This window comes from Manis pentadactyla, chromosome 10 (genome assembly GCF_030020395.1).
Source record: "Manis pentadactyla isolate mManPen7 chromosome 10, mManPen7.hap1, whole genome shotgun sequence".
Classification (NCBI taxonomy): domain Eukaryota; kingdom Metazoa; phylum Chordata; class Mammalia; order Pholidota; family Manidae; genus Manis; species Manis pentadactyla.
In genome coordinates this window covers 62,364,006-62,386,531 of record NC_080028.1, presented here as the reverse complement: position 1 = coordinate 62,386,531, position 22,526 = coordinate 62,364,006, and the positions used below count along the sequence as shown (strand labels likewise).

The window sequence follows — 22,526 nt, the reverse complement described above, 5'->3', positions numbered from 1 at the left end:
ACTGAAATGTATTGAAAGTACTGGTTATGCCATACATACTAAAGTCAACTTGGTAAGTGGAAATTTTAAAATCTAATTTAAAAATAAGATTATACTTCATTTTATATTATATATAAAATTTGTTAGAACCTTTGGTATGTACAATTTGCCAGCTTTTTTCAAACAAACATATCAAGGGCTTACATCTACTTTGTTAACTGATCACCTTGTCTCTACTCTCGTATCAGATGAAGTAAAAACTGAGGTTTTACCAAGCAAGAATATGGCATATGTATGTTACAAAAACAATGTTTCTTAAGTCTTTTTTTGAACACAGATCTAAAACATTTATTCAAGACATTTTATTTTTCCTTTGATTCTACAAGAACTAATCAAAAAGCATACAGTTGACCCTTGAACAAATTGGTAGTTAGAGGCACTGACTCCCACACAGTCAAATATCCACATAACTTTTGAATTCCCAAATACTTGACTATCAATAGCCTACCACTAATTTTATGCTAGTAAATTATAAAAAAGATGAGTATCTATATATATTTGATACATTCATGATATACCTAACATCTTAATTTTTATAGTATTTCTAGGCTGCAAGTTTTTTCACATTGTTGCCAATCTCCAAAAATATTTCCAATATTTTTACTGAAAAAAAATCCACATGTAAGTGACCACACAGTTAAAACCCATGTTGTTCAAGGGTCAACTGTATGTAGGTTAGCTTAACACCAATCCTTTTTATTAGTCTGACCCTACCCCCTACAAAAAAAGAGTTGGCCTCGAAGTAGTAGAGAGTAGGGAATTAAACTAAGAGGCAGACTGGCAGCACTCTGTTGGTTGGGTTTTCCCAGTATACTTCATTATTTAATTTGGACCAGCTATGAATTCCTAAGGTATGACACTCTCAACATTTAAATGAAGTATTTCAGAGCCCACTGCAGTAAATCAGAATAATCACAGTAAAAGAATTTGCAAAACTCCAAACTCAGATAATCTTAAACAGCAACTTCAAAGATGAGTAATGTTGGTTCCTGATCCAGGTGGAATAAATGGCAAATACAGAACAGAAGGGATAAGAGGCAAAGCTTGGAGATTTTTAAATGGTGAGGGACATAAAAGTAGTGCACTTCATAAATTAAACTTGAAAAAAAGTATATGTTAGTATGCACATAAAGATAAATGGGAAAGGATGAAATAGACTCAGATCATATCCAAAGCAGGACAATATTTAATATTACACAAATTTCCTGCAGCAAGGTCTCAAGGGGAACTTAAAACAATGTATTGTCTATAATGCTGGTAAATGCTGGCCCAGTCATGGAATCTTATCCCCAAGAAACAGCAAGAAACACATTCCATGTCAGAGTGGTCCTTTTCCTGATACCAAACAAATGCAGGTTGATTTAATTCTTAATTCAAGATTGTTAATTTAAGGTTCTAGCAGCATATTTTAAAGTGCTGCTAGACATTTCTACCTGAGAAGTACAATTAAATGAATTATATTAGTAATATTCAAAACTGGTATTTCTGAGTTACTTTCTCCTGTTCTGTTCTGTACATCCATCAAGTTTTTTCTTCAAAGAGGCTTTCCCACCTGTTTTTTGCCATTCTTCCTATGATCATCTTTAATCTCTAGACTAGTTGTTTTTTTTTAAGCCTCCTGTTTGTTCTCCCTTCAAATTTCAATAGACACGCTAAGGGTTTACTATATGAATTATGCCCCAAATTGTGTTAATGAAGACAAAAGCTGAATAAGTAACAACCCCAAGTCTTGAACAAGCTCACTGTCTGGTTAGGAGACATACCGGTAAATAAAAAATTACAATATGGAAATCTATACAGGTACTATGGGAATACAAATAAGAGAATATCTAATGCTGTCTGTGCAAAACAAACTGAAAGATTTTATGATAAAAGAAGTAATGTTTAAACAAAGCCTTGATTAAAAAAAAAAGTGTGTGGGGTAGGAACTGGAAGCAAATTCTGGCACAAGACACAGACAGAGTGCACACCAATGCCCAGCAATGAAAGAAAGCTCAGGAACCAAAACTTTCAACCAACAAGGAGCATGTCTGAAAGGATGGTGAGAGGTGGTAAGGAAAAGTAGTCTGGACTTCAATGCCAGGTTAAGAGGGCAAGAGCACAGGCAGGAAAACTAGTTACAAAAATCTAGGTGATGAACTGAGCCAGACTTCCTCTGACAAACACTATTATGGTGCCATCTTAATAACCATTACAGTGACTCTGTCACTCCTATTTTCATATTTCTTGTTAACTTACCCCACCTCAATGGTAACAATCAAGATTCCTAAAATAATGGCCGTAACATCATTTTGCTGCAGTAATTATCTCAAAATCCAACACAAACCTTATGCCTCAACTTAATTTGGGTTATTTATAGTTGTTTCTATTCATGAAAATCTCTGAAAATATACCATTGGAACACCTGTTGATCTTCAAAAATTACAACTCAAGCTGATCAGACTAACTAAATATTTACTTAAATCACCCATCTTTCCAGCTCTGTCATTTCCTTGCACAAGCATCACCAATACCCTCCAGACAGGTCTTTATTAATTTATTCTTATTCCCCTCAAATCTACTCTCCACATTAGCCAAAGTGAATTTTTAAAATAAATATGTAGTTTGTCATCCCCTGCTGACTGAAATGCCTCAAAAGCTTCCCAAATCAATAATAAAGCTTAGAAGGTCTTACGTAACCTCTCTGATCAACTCTCTCCACAGGTCCCCTGCCACCACTAAAATGCTGCCACACCTTCAGTTACTCCAACACAAGTTCCTTTACATCTTAGGGCCTGTGCATACGCTGAATACCTCTACTTAAGACTGCTCTTATCCCATTCTTTGAAATTTTCACACTAAGACCCCAATTTAAAGTCATTTAAAATATCATAACTATAACTATACAATAGTAAGAAGTAACTTTTATTGACCTCTTACTAATGTGCCAGGCAATAGATTCTAAAGGCTTTAAATGTATTTCACTTATGTAATCCTAATTTACTTAGTAATAATTATGTAATTTACTTATGTAATCCTCATATATTTACTTTTGTAGTTCTCATTTTTGGGTGAGGAAACTGAGAACCAGAGAAAGTTGAGTAACTTGCCCAGGGGTATATATCTCATGTGCCCAAGGTTCCATATCTGACAAGTGACAGAGATGGAACATGAGTACAGACAATCTGCAAGAGTCCGACTTTTTAACCTCTATAGTACACTGATTCTCACACATTCAATCCATAGCTTAAAGTGTGTGTTCTCTCCAAACTGTAAGCTTTATGATGGGAGAAGCAATAAGGGGACACCAGTACTCTGTGAACAATGGTGATGCCACAAGCAAATATTTGTGTTTATCAAAAAGATCTCTTTAGCAGAAGAATGAGAATGACATGACTAGAGGTGTGTAGAAGAAAAGCCAGTCTACCAGACTGATCTTATTTATACTAGGTAAAGTACATTAATTTTAGAATAAAATTATGCTTAAAAGAAAGAATAGTATTACACCAATTAAAAAGTAATTACTGTTTCCAATTCTAAATGAACTAATATTTTTAAGTACTGTCTACATATAGTTATGAACATAATCCTTGAAGGAATTAGGATGACTGTAACAATACCTTACATTTCATTACAAGCTACTGAAATGGACATTGTGGCATTATTTAGTATGCATCTAAAAACTGGGGTTAAAACAAAAACAAAAAAAATCCCTAATGGCTACTTTTTCTTGCCATTCTCTAATAGAGCCAGGAGTTTTACTATTAATATGCTGATACATATGTACCATCTTAAAAGCAGCTATCTAACAACACTGAAGTGTAAAGACTTTTCCATAGTCTTAAATTTTTCACTTCACCTTGTATTATAAAAGATACAGAGTGCAAACTGTAGGTGATACAGTGCCAGAAGGGGAATTTTCCTTGCTTACTGTTTCCCTAATGGAGATTTTTACTAAATCATGTATTGCTGAGTATAGAATTTGACTTCTTGCTTCCTTTTCCCTCCCAATTCCATATTCACAATTAGCAAATGCTTCACATACATGTACACAAATTAATGAAAATCACAGCCAGTTGCTGTCAACATTTATCTGCCTTTTATCAAGATGTAGTCAATCAACATTTGAAATCAATTATGAGGAATTGTAACATCTGAAGATACACTGGTATTTTTATCATTGCCCTTTAATGGCAAAGGCTGATAGGTCAAATCTCACTGAGACACTGCCCATATTCTAAGGAACTAGGATATTCCTGTATCAACTATTATACACTATAACCATAGAAATATTTATAGTCCAAAGAGTTTTTGTTTTAGCAGTATTTTGTGGTAATCGGATTCTGAGCTACCTACCAATCCTGCTTCACAACTGTTAGGAATACCCATAATTTTATTTCATTCCAAAAAGCACTAAAAAAGAAATGGGCTTTAATAATCAAGAAAGGGGCACATACACTGGACAAAAGAAAAAAAGAATCTTGCTTCTCAAAGAACAAAGAACTTAATATCTGGAAATCTTTAGGAAAAGAACAAATGATCTTTCTTTCCTCACGTAAGAAACATATTATTCTTGAAGGTCCTATAGTTGTACAACATTATGGCTTGATATTTATAATATGATAAATGTACAATGAATAGTTTCTCAATCTGCTTAGGATGGATCTAAGAAAAGGGAAGGTTTAGATACATTTTGTAAGGTAGAATTTCTAAATTCTTCAACTTGAATGGACATCATGGATATAAATAAAAGCAATTCATAGTTTTAGCAAATGCAGAATACCTGATATGTAAGCAATGTAAGTCTCAATGAGTACTGAACAGGAAGTTAACAAGTAGATGTGCAGGAAATACATGACTCTCATTGGAAGTATGATTCAGCAAATACCTACGGGTCTAATGAACACATCCACAATCATTATTTTGGAGAGCAGGTAAATATTCTGGAAAGGGTTCTTTTCCAGGGTTTACAGGAATATTCTGTAAATAGTGTCATCTTAAAACAAAACAAAACAGAACAAAAAATGGGGTAGCACATACCTGATAAAAAAAAATGAGAGCACACAAAGAGAACACATCACTCTTCCTAATCCAAAGACCACTTACTGAAATCTGGTGTCTGAAGCTGCTTTACTCAGATGATATTCCCCAAAACCACATACAATATATCCCTTAAGATGTGCCTAAAAAAATCTATAAATTCTCTAATAAGTATTACCAAAATGTCTATATACACCCCTATGTCTCCTGTAATCTAAGCAGGACATGCTGTGCATGGTTCAACTTGAAGAAACAGATTTTGTGGTTTTCCACAGCCTGAAAATTGTCTCTATCGATAGACCTTATAAAGATTAAAACTTGAAACAATATACAATCTTTAAAAGGCAAGCACATCACCTGAAGACCAAAACTCTTAATAAAACTCAAAAAGTGCTAACCCATGAAAAAGCTCATGATCATATACCAACTAAAGAACCAACTATAATTGGTAAGCCTTATGAGCAGTAAATTAGAATTAAGAATTAACACAATAGGGCCTAATGTCAAAACAAGCAGTACTTAATATGTATGCTTAAGTATTAGGACATAAATTTATAAAGTACAAGTGGAGAGACATATAACAGTAGGAAAACCTTTTAGTTTAGGATACAAAACAATCCTCTAAGCATAAAGAAAATGTTTTAATGAGGGTGAATATCTTAAACCAATCCTTAAAGGAGGGTGGGGGTGGGGGAATTGGTCTAATAAAGAGGGAGGAAAGAAGAAAATCCAGAAGAAACTGATGTACATTCTGCTTCCCTAGGGGATATGCATTCCTACGAGGCTCCCAGTAAATCAAAACAACTCTAGAAATTTAGAAAGGAAAAGGGGAAATATACTGCTGAGGATTCTGTATTTTGAGAAGTTTTGAGACCTGAAATGCCAAATACATGGTGTCCCAATCTCTTTACTCCTGACACAATTTCTCAGAAGATACGCTAGCAGGCATAACCCATATTAAATCTATTTTTCTAATTCTGAATGTCTTGTTAAGTGCGAAGAATCTAGAATTCATATGAGTAAGAATTATACAGGATAAATCTGGAGAACTGAAGAAACAATTTTTGAAGGCTTTCTGAGAAGCAAGAGCTTAAAAGGATAGTATTAGTAAGCACCATAGTTCATACCAAGGGCTACACTGCTACAATTTTTATTCTTAAAAATCATGCATTAATAAAAAAAAATTGTAATGTTTTATTCATTTTTGGTACAAGGCAGACAAGCAGAAAATGTCAGGAGTTGTTGGCATTTACACACACATATACACAAGAGATTCGTTGAACTTACTGATTTAACAAATATTTGAACTTTGTACCAGATAATTTATCTTCACTGCTTCTATACTTATTTTTGTTGACCTCAAACCTAGAGATGGGTAGAAATGTCTTCCTGTCTAGGTTTTAAATAAAAAGATGTTTAAAGTTTCTATTCCTGCAGTTATTAAAAATATAGCTACCTGCCTAAAATCTTGGGAAAGAGAAGAGCAAACAGGTCTAAAGCTAGTGGAAAAAAAGTAAAACTTGCCTCCTTCTAAGACCAAGTTGCATGAGGCAAAATTCTAAGTCTACAGATTTATGCCTTCCTCAGCTTTTTCTTAGCTGCTTTTCTAAAAATGAGTTTTCTGGTCCTGCTACAGAGTATGGAGAATATGAAGCTGACCTTCCTGTGCATTGTAGTGTTAATGGTTTATTCAGTTTAAGGTTTTCCCTGTTTCACATCTAATAACAAGGAGCAAAATTATTTCCTAGAACACTAATTTATCAAATAATTTTATGAGAAAAATAATTTATAGGAAATGTATTTTTAAACTAACAAAATGACACTGGGAAAATGGCCCAACATCCACCCTCAAAATACTGATGACAATACAATTTTTTCCCCAGACTTTCCCACCACATACTTACCTGTGCAACTTCTTTCAACATTTGCTACTCTGGGGATTGGAAAGCTCAGAGCTGGAGGCTGAAGTGAAGAAGGAAAGGTTGGAGGGTGAGCCATGGCACCAGCCCCACACTAGGAGCTCCCCTGAGATACTACAGCAGGGTTGACACCATAGCTCTGAAGTTCAAACTCCAGCAAACGATAAGAAAGGAGTCCAACCAGAACATGATAAACGATGGGATTCTTCTGCTCTTTGAAAAATAAGGAAATCATGCTATAAAGATCTGAATGTCCAGTTTCAACATTATGACTCCCTGTTTACTTCATTATCCCCCAGCCCCAGAATCCTCTCTCAGACTGATTCAAAGCACTGATCAAAAAGGGGGTGGGAAGGGAGCACTTTCCATAAACTTGCACACTTTTCCAGGAAATAAAAGGATAAGGCTTACCTGGCTATCATGAAACATCTAAGACAATATAATACGTTCAAGTACTGTCTATCTCTCCTTATATTCTTTCTTGCTCTCCTAAGCACTCCACATTAAATCTAAGGTTCTTGTACACACTGACATCACAACCAACTGAATGACAGGTGGACTAAGAAGATGTATTTACATTCCTAAAAGTGGACCAGTGAGCTTTTTTAAAATCCAGAGATTAATTTCTAGTATAAATATGTTCTTTCAGATGAAATGTATTTCTTAAAAGCATTCCACTCCAATAAAAACAAGTAAGGACCCCTCAATTAAAATACCTTTAATCAAACTAAATGATAAAGAGAAAAACTGAAAAGACTTGTAAAGAAAATCTAAATAGAGGACTTGTTAAATGTGATTTATTCACTTTTATAAAAATGTGAATCTTTGTTTTACAATATAAAAAGAGAATTGCTGATTCAGAGAAAACGAGATTCTATCATGAATACTAAAGCTAATAAAAATAGATGCTTATTTATATCACTTAAAGATAGTATCTATTCAATAACAAATATTATGGAAGGCAGTATTTTAAAGCAGTAAACTATGGAAGAGTATCAGATTTCAGAATTATGTTATATGAAGAAGTTGAAAATGAAAGGTTTTCTTTCATAAAGGGAACACAGCACCTTTAAAATAGTCTAACACCTTGCCATATAAGTTAATTCAATAAACATTCAATGAGCATCTACTATGTAATGTGCTAGATATTACATTTATATTCTATCCATTTGATGCTGAGAATAAAGAACAGCAGAAATCAAAGGGAACAGAGGTGAAAACACATTTACAACGGTTCTCTGCACCATTACTGTGGCCTCCAAGGCCTTAGGTGCACTTATCCTTCATTACCTCTAATCTCATATAATTTTCTCCTCTTATTGTTTTCCTACCACACTGGCCCCCCACCCCACCTCCTTGCTGTTCCTCAAACACAAAAGGTATATTCTTGTCTCCAGGCCTTTGCACTTGTTGTATTCTCTAATAATGCTCTTCCTCTAGATATATACTTGGCTTCCTACCCCACTGTACTTCAGATATTGAGTCATCCTAGTGAGGACTTCCCAGTCTTTTCTAAACTTACACTACCCTTTACCCCAACCTCTTAGGTACTCTCTATTCCCTCACCTACTTTAATTTTTATCTCCAGAGAATGCACCAACATACAATATACAATGCATTTTATTTATTTTGTTTAATGTCTTCCCATGCTCTAAAAATGTCAGCTCCATGAAAACAGAATCTTTTTTGTCTCTGTTCATTTCTGTCTCCTTAGGATCTGTAACAATGCCTAGCACAGAGTAGGCACTTAACATGAGTGTGCTCTTGTCTTACTCCATGCATGCTGTTACCTGAGTGTCATAACCAACGAATGCAGTGCTTGCAGCACACGCAAAAAAAATTATGAGTAAAACAATTATTTTAAAAAGCAATGGAATTATGTTGAAAATTAATGTTAAATTTTCTATTCCTGAAACACATAGGAATAAAACTATTTTATGCCTTTTTTCATTGAAATTGACAACCACTTCCAAAATACCTAATAGGCAACCAGAAACCTGCAGTGGTTAAAATGCCATACCAGAAGAAGTACCAGATAAGGATTTGAAGATTAAAAGTAACTTTTTCCCAATTCCCAATTTACTTTTCAAGTTAGATTACCTTTTACTGAAAAGTTGTTCTAAGAGTATTTCAGATATAAAGTTTAATATGATGAGACAATATGTCTCTTTTGTATCACAAAATCCCACTGGAAGAATTATAATACTTAGAGCCACTGGGTTGCACTGTAGTCCATGGGAACATGCACTCCTTATAGGTAGTTGAACAGTGCACACTGCCTGAACAGACAGACTAAGACAATGGGCCTGGTGCAAATAAGCACAAATAAAGTGAGTGCTTCTAGAAGTCAACCAATCATCTTTTAAATGATGAGTACTGCTCAAAGCACTTTATATATACATTACCCCACTTAACAAACCTCTCGGATACTTTTACCTCAAATTGAGGTTAAGATTGAAGATGTTTCCTATCAGTCATTATGGAAAATACTCAGTCCTGCAACCTCAAAAAGATATAAGAGGTTTATTCTTCAGAAGAACTCAAGTGGATAGGCTCCAAATTTTGGTACTTAGCCAAAATTTTGGGGAGGAAAAAACAACATGGGGAGGAGTTAAGGATGGGCTTAAAAAGTGAAGGATTAAGTGAAGACCTACGTTCTGAACTGTGGGGGCCTCAGCTGTCTTTCCTTAATCTGAATACAAAACACTACCAATCAGACATATGAACCATCCTACTACCCCATCTTGAAACTCTCCACTTCTACTATCATCTCTGGAAAAACTGAATTGCTCCAGAGAAATGAATGATACACACCATCAAATAAGGACCTCACGAACGAAATGGCTAACTCAACTACATGTTAAAAAGCTGTTTACAAACACTGTCACCGTTTTTTAAAACTCCATTATTTGGAAACTATTCAGACTTACAGAAGAGTTACAAAAATAATAGAGTTCCCATGTGCCCTACCTTCCTCTAGTGGAAACATCTTATGTAACAATAGCATAAGCACCAGAATTAAGAAATTAACCACTAACCTTAACATCTTTATATGAATTTCTCCAGTTTTTCCATTATGTCCTTTTTCTTTTCCAGGATCCACACTTAGCTTTATATTACCTTAAACTTCTCTAACACTGGACTTTACCTCAGTCATTCCTTGTCTTTCACAACACTGATGTCACTAGTCACACTGATGTAACTACGCTGTAGAATGTCTTGCAACTTGGGTATGTCTGATGTTTTCTCATGACTATACAGAGGTTATACAATTCTATTCTTCCTTTCCTTCCTTCCTTCCTTTCTCTCTGTCTCTGTCTCTCTCTCTCTCCCCCTCTCTTTCTCTCTTTACATATATTGGTACCATTAATCTACAATTACATGAAGAACAGTATCTTTACTAGGCTCACCCCTTCACCACGTCCCCCCCCCCACCATACCCCTTCACAGTCACTGTCCATCTGCGTAGTAAGATGCTGTAAAATCACTACTTGTCTTCTCTGTGTTGCACATCCCTCCCTATGCCCCCCGACGCACTATACATGCTAATCGTAATGCCCTCGTTCTTTTTCCCCGCCCTTACCCTCCCTTCCCACCCATCCTCCCCAGTCCCTTTCCCTTTGGTAACTGTTAGTCCGTTCTTGGGTTCTGTGATTCTGCTGCTGTTTTGTTCCTTCAGTTTTCCTTTGTTCTTATACTCCACATATGAGTGAAATCATTTGGTACTTGTCTTTCTCCACCTGGCTTATTTCACTGAGCATAATACCCTCTAGTTCCATCCATGTTGTTGCGAATGGTAGGATCTGTTTTTCTCTTATGGCTGAGTAATATTCCATTGTGTATATGTACCACTTCCTCTTTATCCATTCACCTACTGATGGATATTTAGGCTGCTTTCATATCTTGGCTATTGTAAATAGTGCAGCGATAAATATAGGGGTGCATCTGTCTTTTTCAAACTGGAGTGCTGCATTCCCCTGCGTCAAATGGTACTTCTATTTTGAGCATTCTGAGGAACTTCCATACTGCTTTCCACAATGGTTGAACTAATTTACATTCCCACCAGCAGTGTAGGAGGGTTCCCCTTTCTCCACAACCTCGCCAGCATTTGTTGTTGTTTGTCTTTTTGATGATGACTATCCTTACTGGTATGAGGTGATAGGTCATTGTGGTTTTAATTTGCATTTCTCTGATGATTAGCGATGTGGAGCATCTTTTCATGTGCCTGTTGGCCATCTGGATTTCTTCTTTAGAGAACTGTCTATTCAGCTCCTCTGCCCATTTTTTAAATTGGATTATTTGCTTTTTGTTTGTTGAGGTGTGTGAGCTCTTTATATATTTTGGATGTCAACCCTTTATCGGATCTGTCATTTATGAATATATTCTCCCATACTGTAGGATACCTGTTTGTTCTATTGATGGTGTCCTTTGCTATACAGAAGCTTTTTAGCTTGGCTTGATATAGTCCCACTTGTTCATTTATGACTTTGTTTCCCTTGCCTGGGGAGATATGTTCATGAATAAGTCACTCATGTTTATGTCCATGAGATTTTTGCCTATGTTTTTTTCTAAGAGTTTTATAGTTTCATGACTTACATTCAGGTCTTTGATCCATTTCGAATTTACTTTTGTGCATGGGGTTAGACAGTGATCTAGTTTCATTCTCTTATATGTAGCTGTCCACTTTTGCCAGCACCATCTGTTGAAGAGACTGTCATTTCCCCATTGTATGTCCATGGCCCCTTTATCGCATATTAGTTAACCATATATGTTTGGGTTAATGTTTGGAGTCTCTATTCTGTTCCATTGGTCTGTGGCTCTGTTCTTGTGCCAGTACCAAACTGTCTTGATAACTGTGGCTTTGTAGTGGAGCTTTAAGTTGGGGAGTGAGATCTCCCCACTATATTCTTCCTTCTCAGGATTGCTTTGGCTATTATTCGGGGTCTTTGGCGGTTCCATATGAATTTTTGAACTTTTGTTCCAGTTCATTGAAGAATGCTATTGGTAATTTGATAGTGATTGCATCGAATCTGTATATTGCTTTCGGGAGGATGGCCATTTTGATTATATTAATTCTTCCTAGCCAAGAGCATGGGATGAGTTTCCATTTGTTAGTGTCCTCTTTAACTTCTCTTAAGAGTGTCTTATAGTTTTCAGGGTATAGGTCTTTCACTTCCTTGGTTAGGTTTATTCCTAGGTATTTTATTCTTTCTGATGCTATTGTGAATTGAATTGTTTTCCTGATTTCTCTTTCTATTAGTTCATTGTTAGTGTATAGGAAAGCTACAGATTTCTGTGTTAATTTTGTATCCTGCAACTTTGCTGAATTCCGCTATTAGTTCTAGTAGTTTTGGAGTGGAGTCTTTAGGGTTTTTTATATACAATATCATGCCATCTGCAAATAGTGACAGTTTGACTTCTTCTTTACCCATCTTTATTCCTTGTATTTCTTTGTTTTGTCTAATTGCCATGGCTAGGACCTCCAGTACTATGTTGAATAACAGTGGGGAGAGTGGGCATCCCCGTCTTGTTCCCGATCTCAGAGGAAAAGCTTTCAGCCTCTCGCTGTTAAGTATGATGTTAGTTGTGGGTTTATGATATATGGCCTTTATTATGTTGAGGTACTTGCCCTCTATGCCCATTTTGTTGAGAGTTTTTATCATGAATGGATGTTGAATTTTGTCAAATGCTTTTTCAGCATCTATGGAGATAATCATGTGGTTTTTGTCCTTCTTTTTGTTGATGTGATGGATGATGTTGATGGACTTTCGAATGTTGTACCATCCTTGCATCCCTGAGATGAATCCCACTTGGTCATGGTGTATGATCCTCTTGAAGTATTTTTGAATTCGGTTTGCTAATATTTTGTTGAGTATTTTTGCATCTACGTTCATCAGGGTTATTGGTCTATAGTTTTCTTTTTTGGTGGGGTCTTTGCCTGGTTTTGGTATTAGGGTGATGTTGGCTTCATAGAATGAGTTTGGGAGTATTCCCTCCTCTTCTATTTTTTGGAAAACTTTAAGGAGAATGAGTATGATGTCTTCTCTGTATGTCTGATAAAATTCCGAGGTAAATCCATCTGGCCTGGGGGTTTTGTTCTTGGGAATTTTTTTGATTACTGATTCAATTTCGTTGCTGGTAATTGGTTTATTTAGATTTTCTGTTTCTTTCTGGGTCAGTCTTGGAAGGTTTTATTTTTCTAGGAAGCTGTCCATTTCTCCTAGGCTTCCCAGCTTGTTAGCATATAGGTTTTCATAGTATTCTCTAATAATTCTTTGTATTTCTGTGGGGTCCATCATGATTTTTCCTTTCTCGTTTCTGATTCTGTTGATGTGTGTTAACTCTCTTTTTCTCTTAATAAGTCTGGCTAGAGGCTTATCTATTTTGTTTATTTTCTCGAAGAACCAGTTCTTGGTTTCATTGATTTTTTCTATCGTTTTATTCTTCTCAATTTTATTTATTTCTTCTCTGTGATCTTTATTATGTCCCTCCTTCTGCTGACTTTACGGCTATTTCTTCTTCTTTTTCCAGTTTCGATAATTTTGATGTTAGACTATTCGTTTGGGATTGTTCATCCTTCTTCAAGTGTGCCTGGATCGCTATATACTTTCCTCTTAAGACTGCTTTCGCTGCGTCCCACAGAAGTTGGGTCTTTGTGTTGTTGTTGTCATTTGTTTCCATATATTCCTTGATCTCTATTTTAATTTGTTCGTTGATCCATTGATTATTTAGGAGCATGTTGTTAAGCCTCCATGTGTTTGTGAGCCTTTTTGTTTTCTTTGTACAATTTATTTCTAGTTTTATACCTTTGTGGTCTGAAAAGTTGGTTGGTAGAATTTCAATATTTTGGAATTTACTGAGGCTCTTTTTGTGAGCTAATATGTGGTCTATTCTGGAGAATGTTCCATGTGCACTTGAGAAGAATGCGTATCCTGTTGCTTTTGGGTGTAGAGTTCTATAGATGTCTATCAGGTCCATCTGTTCTAGTGTGTTGTTCAGTGTCTCCGTGTCCTTACTTATTTTCTGCCCAGTGTGGATCTATCCTTTGGGGTGAGTGGCGTGTTGAAGTCTCCTAAAATGATTGCATTGCATTCTATTTCCCCCTTTAGTTCTGTTAGTATTTGTTTCACATATGCTGGTGCTCCTGTGTTGGGTGCATATATATTTAGAATGGTTATATCCTCTTGTTGGACTGAGCCCTTTATCATTATGTAATGTCCTTCTTTATCTCGTTACTTTCTTGTTTTGAAGTCTATTTTGTCTGATACTAGTACTGCAACACCTGCTTTTATCTCCCTATTATTTGCATGAAATATCTTTTCCCATCCCTTGACTTTTAGTCTGTGCATGTCTTTGGGTTTGAGGTGAGTCTCTTGTAAGCAGCATATAGATGGGTCTTGCTTTTTTATCCATTCTATTACTCTGTGTCTTTTGACTGGTGCTTTCAGTCCATTTACATTTAGGGTGATTACTGAAAGATATGTACTTATTGCCATTGCAGGATTTAGTTTCGTGGTTACCAAAGGTTCAAGGTTAGCTTGTTTACTACCTTACTGTCTGACTTAACTAGCTTATTGAGCTATTATAAACACAGTCTGATGATTATTTCTCTCCCTTCTTATTCCTCCTCCTCCATTCTTCATATGTTGGGTGTTTTGTTCTGTGCTTTTTTTAGGAGTGCTCCCATCTAGAGCAGTCCCTCTAAGATACCCTGTAGAGGTGGTTTGTGGGAGGCAAATCCCCTCAACTTTTGCTTGTTTGGGAATTGTTTAATCCCTCCTTCACATTTAAATGATAATCGTGCTGGATACAGTATCCTTGGTTCAAGCCCCTTATGTTTCATTGCATTAAATATATCATGCCATTCTCTTCTGGCCTGTAAGGTTTCTGTTGAGAAGTCTGATGATAGCCTGATGGGTTTTCCTTTGTAGGTGACCTTTTTTTTCTCTCTGGCTGCCTTTAATTCTCTTTCCTTGTCCTTGATCTTTGCCATTTTAATTATTATGTGTCTTGGTATTGTCCTCTTTGGGTCCCGTCTCTCGGGAGTTCTGTGTGCTTCCGTGGTCTGAAGGGCTATTTCCTCCCCAAGTTTGGGGAAGTTCTCAGCAATTATTTCTTCAAAGACACTTTCTATCCCTTTTTCTCTCTCTTCTTCTTCTGGTACCCCTATAATGCAGATATTGTTCCTTTTGGATTGGTCACACAGTTCTCTTAATATTGTTTCATTCCTGGAGATCCTTTTCTCTCTCTCTGCGTCAGCTTCTATGCGTTCCTGTTCTCTGGTTTCTATTCCATCAATTGCCTCATGCATCTCATCCATTCTGCTTATAAATCCTTCCAGAGTTTGTTTCACTTCTGTAATCTCCCTCCGGATGTCATCCCTTAGCTCTTGCATATTTCTCTGCAGCTCTGTCAGCATGTTTATGATTTTTATTTTGAATTCTTTTTCAGGGAGACTGGTTAGGTCTGTCTATGCAGATCCTCTCTCAGGTGTTGTCTGAAGTATCTTAGACTGGACCAGATTTTTTTGCCTTTTCATGGTGATAGCGGTGGCTGTAGGCAGGTTGCGGGTGTGTCAGCTGGGAGAAGAAAGTCCTTTCCTGCTTGCTGGATGCTTTGCCCTTTTCCGCTGCCTGTGTCGGTTACCCACACTCCTCGAACAGCCACCGGGTTAATCCCCTAAGCTGCTGTGGGTGGGGTCTCTGTCAGAGCAGCATGGAGTCCTGCGGGGAGTGGCCGGCATGCCAGGTGCACTCCTCCGTGATAGTGGCGCTCCTGCTGGGCAGCTGTGTACAAACAGCAGCCTTTGGGTCTGGCCCGGGCGGCTGTGCGTTGGGCTGGGATTCTGGTTGGCTGCTGGGAGCGCGCCTGCTCCCTCTGGCTCAGCTGCAGGTGTGTGCAGGGCTTTCCTGTGTGGACCTCTCCTGTACTACTCTGGCTCCACTGCCGCCGGTGCACGCGAGCTGCACCCGGGCTGTTCGGTTGCCACCGCTGCGGGCTCGCACAAGCCTCTCCTGGTCCCCTCTGGCGCCGCTGGCACACAAGATCTGCTCCTGGTCCCTTCCAGCGCCGTCACCCCCGGCGCGTGCTGCCACTCTCCCGCTACTGGACCAGTGTGTCGGGGTCCACACAAGTTGGAGGAATGACTGGCAGGCTGCTTAGTGTCGTGAGGGGCTTCAGAGCTGTGCTGTCTCCCCGGGGTTTAGAGCGCCTATGGTTCCCCGGGATTCCCAGCTGCTGGCTAAGTGTGCCGGGACGACTTCATCCAGCTATGGGGTCCCTGTCTCTTTAACGCTTGCAGAAAGCACTTGCTTTTCTTTTGTCTTGGGGGTGCCAGTTGCTGGGAACTGCCCACAGGTTTTGCTTTTCCGTTTCTCTAATATCCAGCACCCTGTGCACCTGTATCTGCGCTCCGGGTGCGGATTTCTAGAGCTGGTTGTTTAGCAGTCCTGGGCTTTCACTCCCTCCCCATTCCGACTCCTTTCTTCCTGCCGGGTTCTGGGGTGGGGGAGCGTTCGGATCCTGCCTGGCCGTGGCTTGTATCTTACCCCCTTCATGTGATGTTGAGTTCTCACAGATGTAGATATATCCTGGCTGTTGTACTGCATCCACTGATGTCTCTTTTAGGAGTAGTTGTATTTATTGTATTTTCACAAATATATATATTTTGGGGAGGAGATTTCCTCTGAACTATTCACGCCAGAATCTTCCCGTGATCCCAAGGTTATATATTTGTAAATCACCACATCACCACAGAGGAGATGTGTCCTTCTCAAGTGTATCATATATGATAGATATATTCCAATACATGAGGCATGTGATAATATGGTTTATTACAGGTGATATTATATCTTGATCTTGGTTAAGGTGGTGCACCTGCCAGTTTTCTCCACTGTAAATTAGTTTTCCCTTTTAAACAATAAATGTTGTGAAAGAAGTATTTTGAGAGCATGCAAATACCTGTTTGTCCTTAAAGTTTTGGCCACTAATTACAGCATTCTTCCAGAGATAATGCCTACAGCTCCTATTTCTATGATTCCTAATGATGATTTTCTTTACTTCTTCTATATTTATTATAGAAGTTATGTTATACATATATTATAGAATATATATAAATATTATATATTTATTTATACAAATAACTTCGAGAAGTCAACTAATCATCTTTTAAAGATACCACTCTTTAACAGGAACAGAGAGTCAAAGACTTTATTAAACTGGCCTAAAGTTAGGGCCCCTCACTTTAACAATCACATTTTTTCAGCTTTATTACATTGCTTTTATTCCAGTGGATAAGACTTAAAATTTCGTATGGCCCAAGCAGTCTCTCTTAACATTTCTGGCCCTAAATAAGAAAGATCTTTCCTTTTTCCTTGAAAAAATATCTTCCTGTTTTCGTAAGCATAGGTACTATAATGTCTTGTCTTTACGGAGCCAGGATGAATAAAGAGATAATATACTATTTTATGCTGCAGAACACAGATTCCTGGGGTAAGGAATACTAATCAGTAAAATTATTATCTCAGCTGAGAAGATAAATGATATTTATAGGTCTATTAGATTCAAGGGAATCTTGAAGAAGGGAATTCAAGAAAAATCATACAATTTTTTGCTTTAGGTAAAACAGAATCATAGCTATTAACAACTCCATATATGAAATGGAATTTATTTACTGATTTGCATTGTTTCATGTTTCTTTCCAAATGAACTTAAGTGCTGAAAAACAGGTCTAATATTTCTGGGTATTGCATGCCACATAATGCTTTACACAATAGAAAATATTCAAGTCTTAAGTGAATATTGACAAAAGCTTGTCAGGAATGAATTTTCATCCATCTTCTCAACCAAAATATAAAATTTTTTAAATAATAAAACCTTAGGACTTCCTCTAACCAAGGTGAAGTAGTAGGGAATCCCTGACCTCCTGCCTTACATGAAAAAAACTTTCAAAATGGACAAAATATATTAAACAACGGTTTAAAGACACAGGACATCAGACAGCGATGGACAATAATTGATGAGAGAAGAGAAAGAATTGATGTGATCTTTCTATAACTATACTTGCTTATAGAGCAGTTTCCAGGTTGCAGTGCACAGTGGGATCTGGTGGAGCCCAGCAGTCTGTGAACTGAAGCGGATCTAGGTAGCTTTGTGTAGGTCAAGGAAGATAGAGTGAGAAGGCCAAGGTCCCAGACAAGAGAGGTACAAAAAGAAAAAAGAGTTCTAGAGATCTTGAGAGGGTTCTTCTTAAGTTTTCAGCTAAATAATTATCAGCATACACATGTGAGAAAACTACCAGACAGTGGGAAAAGAGACGCTGGGAACAAGTTCCAGGGCTCATACAGGGCTGTTCCCACAAGCCAGAATAGAAAAACGTAATTCACAGGGCATTGGGTAACCTATTCAAAACAGCCTCAGCATTTGGGAAATAATAGTCCTAGACTAGAAGCTACCATAGTTCTGTGTAACAAAACTAAAAGTTTTTTTAAGTTTTTTAAAAAAAATGGTAGTCTCAAGAGGCTCAAAATACCTTCTAAATAACTTAACTGTGTCCCCAAGAAAGCTCAACTAAAGAAGCCCAACTAAAAGAATCATCAAAAATACAAAAAAATACATTACAATGAACAGGAAAAGTAAAAATTACCAGGTGTGCAAAGAAGCAGTAAAATAAAACACATAATGGGGAGGGAAAAAAACCCAACAATCAATTAGAACAGACCCAGAGAAGATATAGATGACAGAATAAACCATGACATTAAATCAGTCATTATAACTACATTTTGCATGTAAAGGTAGGATAATTGGCATGATGAAGAAAAAGATCAGAGAACCTGAAAACACAGCAATAAAAAGCTATCCTAAATATAACATGGAGAGAAAAAAGAATTTTAAAAAATGAACAGAGCATCTCCAAGCTGTGGGACAACTTAAGGTTACCTATGTGTATAATTGGAGTCGCCAAATAAAATAAACATTTTAAGAAATAATGGGTAAAAAATTCCCAAATTTATATAACACACAAAATCTAGAGGCTCAATAAATATTAAGCACAAGAGCCATGAAGAAAACTATACCAAGATACATCAAAATCAAAATGTATAAAACCTTGACAAAAAAATCTTAACAGTAGCCAGAGAGAAAAAGTTACAACATGTAAAAACGACTAAAAAATGACAGCAGACTTTTGTTCGTAATGATCTAAGTCAGAAGAGACAGTGGGGGCAGTATCTTCAAAGCACTACAACAAACTTCAAAATTTGAATTTCATAACTAGCTAAAATCTTTGGAAAATGAAGAAGAAATTCTAGTTATTTCATATTTTAAAAATGAAATTTAAAACTTGTTTTTAGTCGAGGTGTGTCCTAATGAGGCTTTTTGGGTAGACCCACATCATTGGAAATGTGTCGAAGAGTATATATGTGGTCTGCTTTACTCACAGAACTATTAGATCTGTGGGAAAGAAGTACAAGACAGAGATGCTAAAGGTATGAAAGATGAAATAGCCAAATTAAAAAAAATTCTTTGGTATTGGTATAAACCAAGATCTGTACCAATCTAGGGTAGGAGAGCTTAGGAATTAATATGATTTGAACTTATTCATGTTTAAGGGCTCTGAAATTGAGAACCAGGTAGATCTATCTATACTGTCTCTAAAAGTGGCCCTAAAGAAATTGGATCCCACAGGTGGAATTTCTGAAGTATATCATTACTATGTTCATACTCAAGTGGAGAGCAAAGAAGCCCAACTAAAAGAATTGTGGACTGACTGACAACTGTTGTGGGCTAAGCAGAAATTCTATTTAAAAGGGCTGTGTTGAAGATGATGACTCTAACTTTGGAGGAACTAAGGTGACAGGCAGTTGAAGGAATTATAATATGTAATTCCTTAAATAAAAACTTATTGATTTTAAATAATTTTGCCAAGTTTACACAATAAAAGAAAAAAATCCTTTTAAAGTCTTTCAAGTAGGAGGAAAATGATACTATAAAGGAAGAATAAAGAATAAAGGGAAGTGAAGGAAGGAAACAATGAGGCAGGCAAAGGAGGGAGGGAAGAAAAAAAAAGAAGGGATGACAAGAGAAGAGGAATGTGTAGGAAAAGAACCACCAATGTTTTCAATTACAGATATAAAAAGCAGAAATGACATGATCCCCTCCAACCCATTACAATGAACAATGAGAATATATAACAAGGAATAAGCAGGAAATGCATCCCTTAAGAAGTAAAATTTCAGCTGAGACCTAGAGAATGACTAAGATGTACGTTTCTGGCAGTACGGTAGACTATTAGGAAAAAAAGCTCCATTCAAAAGCAACTAAAAATGCTCCATGAAATACTGATTCAGTCAATCAAAAATATTTATTAAGAATATATATGCCATGCATTATTCTCAGATGGAGACACAATATACAGTGTGAACAAAGCATCAGTGAAAACTAATAGAGAGGTTATTTTTTTATTTTTAAATGAATTGCTGAGCCTGGAAAAATTCACCAACCAAAAACAAAGTAAAAGGTGGAATTCAGAGAAACTACAAGCTTGCATCCCCCAAAGGAAATTTTCCCAAGGTAGAAAAGCTATTAAAAGACCTTTTCATAAAGCAGGTACCCTGAAAGGGTTCATCATAGTTGTAATAACCCCTTAGGGTATATAGAAGGCACCAAAAATTCTTGATCATCTTTTGATTTTGATGCGAGGCAGAAGAGGTGAGGAAATCTCTTTTGATAATCTATAGCTACAGATCAGCCTGAATTCATATTACCTGTGTGGACTGCAACGTCAAGTCAAATTTTATTTTTAATTAATCCTGGATTGGTAGTGTCTTAGGCACTGGCTATTAAATCCAAATCCCCTTGGGAAAAATGTCCTTTCACCTAGTCCTCAAAGAATTCCCAGAGTTGTAAGAAACATGAAATGGCAGCCTAATACAGGGAAACAAGATATCATTAAGTGAGAACCAGCAGAAGCAAAGGCATTAGAATGACCTGTGGCAACTTCCAATTGTTGGGTTTTCCACACATTAAACATAAGAATGTATAAAATGACTAAAGAAATAAAAGAGGATATATTTGAATCCTGATCTAAACACAGGAATAAATAATGGTTATATGTGAATACAGAAGATACAGACAACAAGATTAACAAACTTGATCTAATGAAGAGAAACAGAACAATACATCTGTCAATATGCATGCACTCTGTTCAAGTTCATAAACAACTGTATATTGACCATATTCTGTAGCTACAGTAGAATGACATGAGAAATCAACAACAGACACATAACTAGAAAAAAACCCTTAAATTTGGAATATTAAAAATACTTAAGATTAAAGAACAGTGAAACAAGCCCTAAGAAGTAATAGGTTTTAATAAAGAATATAAATTAACATAAAAAGCAAAATAAAATTTAAAAGTAACTAAATGAAGTTAAAAGTTGATTTCTAGTAAAACTAAGTCTCTGGTGAGACTGACAAATAAGGGGAAATGATACATAGTCAACAACCTGAAGAAGAAAAAAGCTGCTACAGAGAAAAAAATGTATACGTAAGGTAGCATAATGTATAATTTCTTTATCTTGATAAAGTATATCTACAAAACAAAACCGTGCATCAAATTTGTACCTACTGATGACAAGTTAAAGCTTGTAAGAGAAGTAAAACAGAAAGATTTTCACTATTAATAATTGTGATCAACACTGTATCAAAAGTACTAGAGTTCAGAATATGAAAGTTGTAAAAATTATAAAGTATCAAAACTAAGTTTCATATCTAATTACAAGAAAACTCCCAAAGGATCTACAGATAAATCGTAAGGAAAAAGTGTAGCCAAATTGATACAATAATCAATTTAAGAAGTCAACTGTATGTCAATATAACAGAAACACCTACAAAATAGAATTTTAAAAATATCATTCCCCCCTCTCAAAAAAGCAGCAGAAAAGCACTTATGCATAAATCTGACTAAAAATCTGTAAGTCCATTGTTAAAAAAAACATAAGGCTTTACCGAGAGCAAATATAGAAGACCTGAATATATAAATACAGGGAAAGAAAAAATAAACATTACCAATTCTTCTCCAAATAAAAACAAAGTCAATGTAATTAATTCCACTTATAAACTCAATGTTTTAAAAATATATATTCTAAATTTATCACTGAACAAAAGAAAGTCAAGACACTCATAATGACCAAGGTGGTCGGACAGACATGAAGATTTAGCACAAAGCTATAGCAGTTAAGAAAAGGTGATAATGGTGCAGGCATAGACAAACACATCAAAGTAATAGAATGGAGATTAAAAAACAAATCCATAAATACAAAGAAACCTGATTCACAATAGAGCTAGCACTGATGATTAGTAGAGGAAGACAGAACAAATCAATACATGATGCTAATATAATTGATTCTTGTATGGTGAATAAAGGAAATTGGATTCCTAACTTAGACAATCAACAAAAATCAATTTCAGATGGATCAAACTTAAATATAAAAAATGAAAAATCTTTTAAAAGATACATGAGAATAATAGTTTCATTTACTTAATTTCAAT

General features: G+C 36.3%; 1 protein-coding gene and 1 non-coding gene across 8 annotated transcripts in view; one reads left to right on the top strand and one right to left on the bottom strand.

Moving 5' to 3' along the window:
- CNOT2 (CCR4-NOT transcription complex subunit 2) overlaps nucleotides 1-22,526 on the bottom strand; it is a 115,676-nt gene that overhangs the window by 48,434 nt on the left and 44,716 nt on the right. The window contains exon 4 of one of the 7 annotated variants that reach the window (XM_036917643.2): nucleotides 6,963-7,020. The exons of the other annotated variants lie outside the window; for them this stretch is intronic. Within the exon in view, the coding sequence (XP_036773538.1) occupies nucleotides 6,963-6,983 (21 nt within the window). The 5' untranslated portion in view covers nucleotides 6,984-7,020. The remainder of the gene's footprint in view (nucleotides 1-6,962; nucleotides 7,021-22,526) is intronic. 7 annotated transcript variants of the gene reach the window in all.
- LOC118928426 (small nucleolar RNA SNORA18) lies at nucleotides 19,327-19,453 on the top strand. Its single transcript, XR_005031230.1, has one exon. It is a non-coding gene; the product is annotated as a small nucleolar RNA SNORA18 (small nucleolar RNA).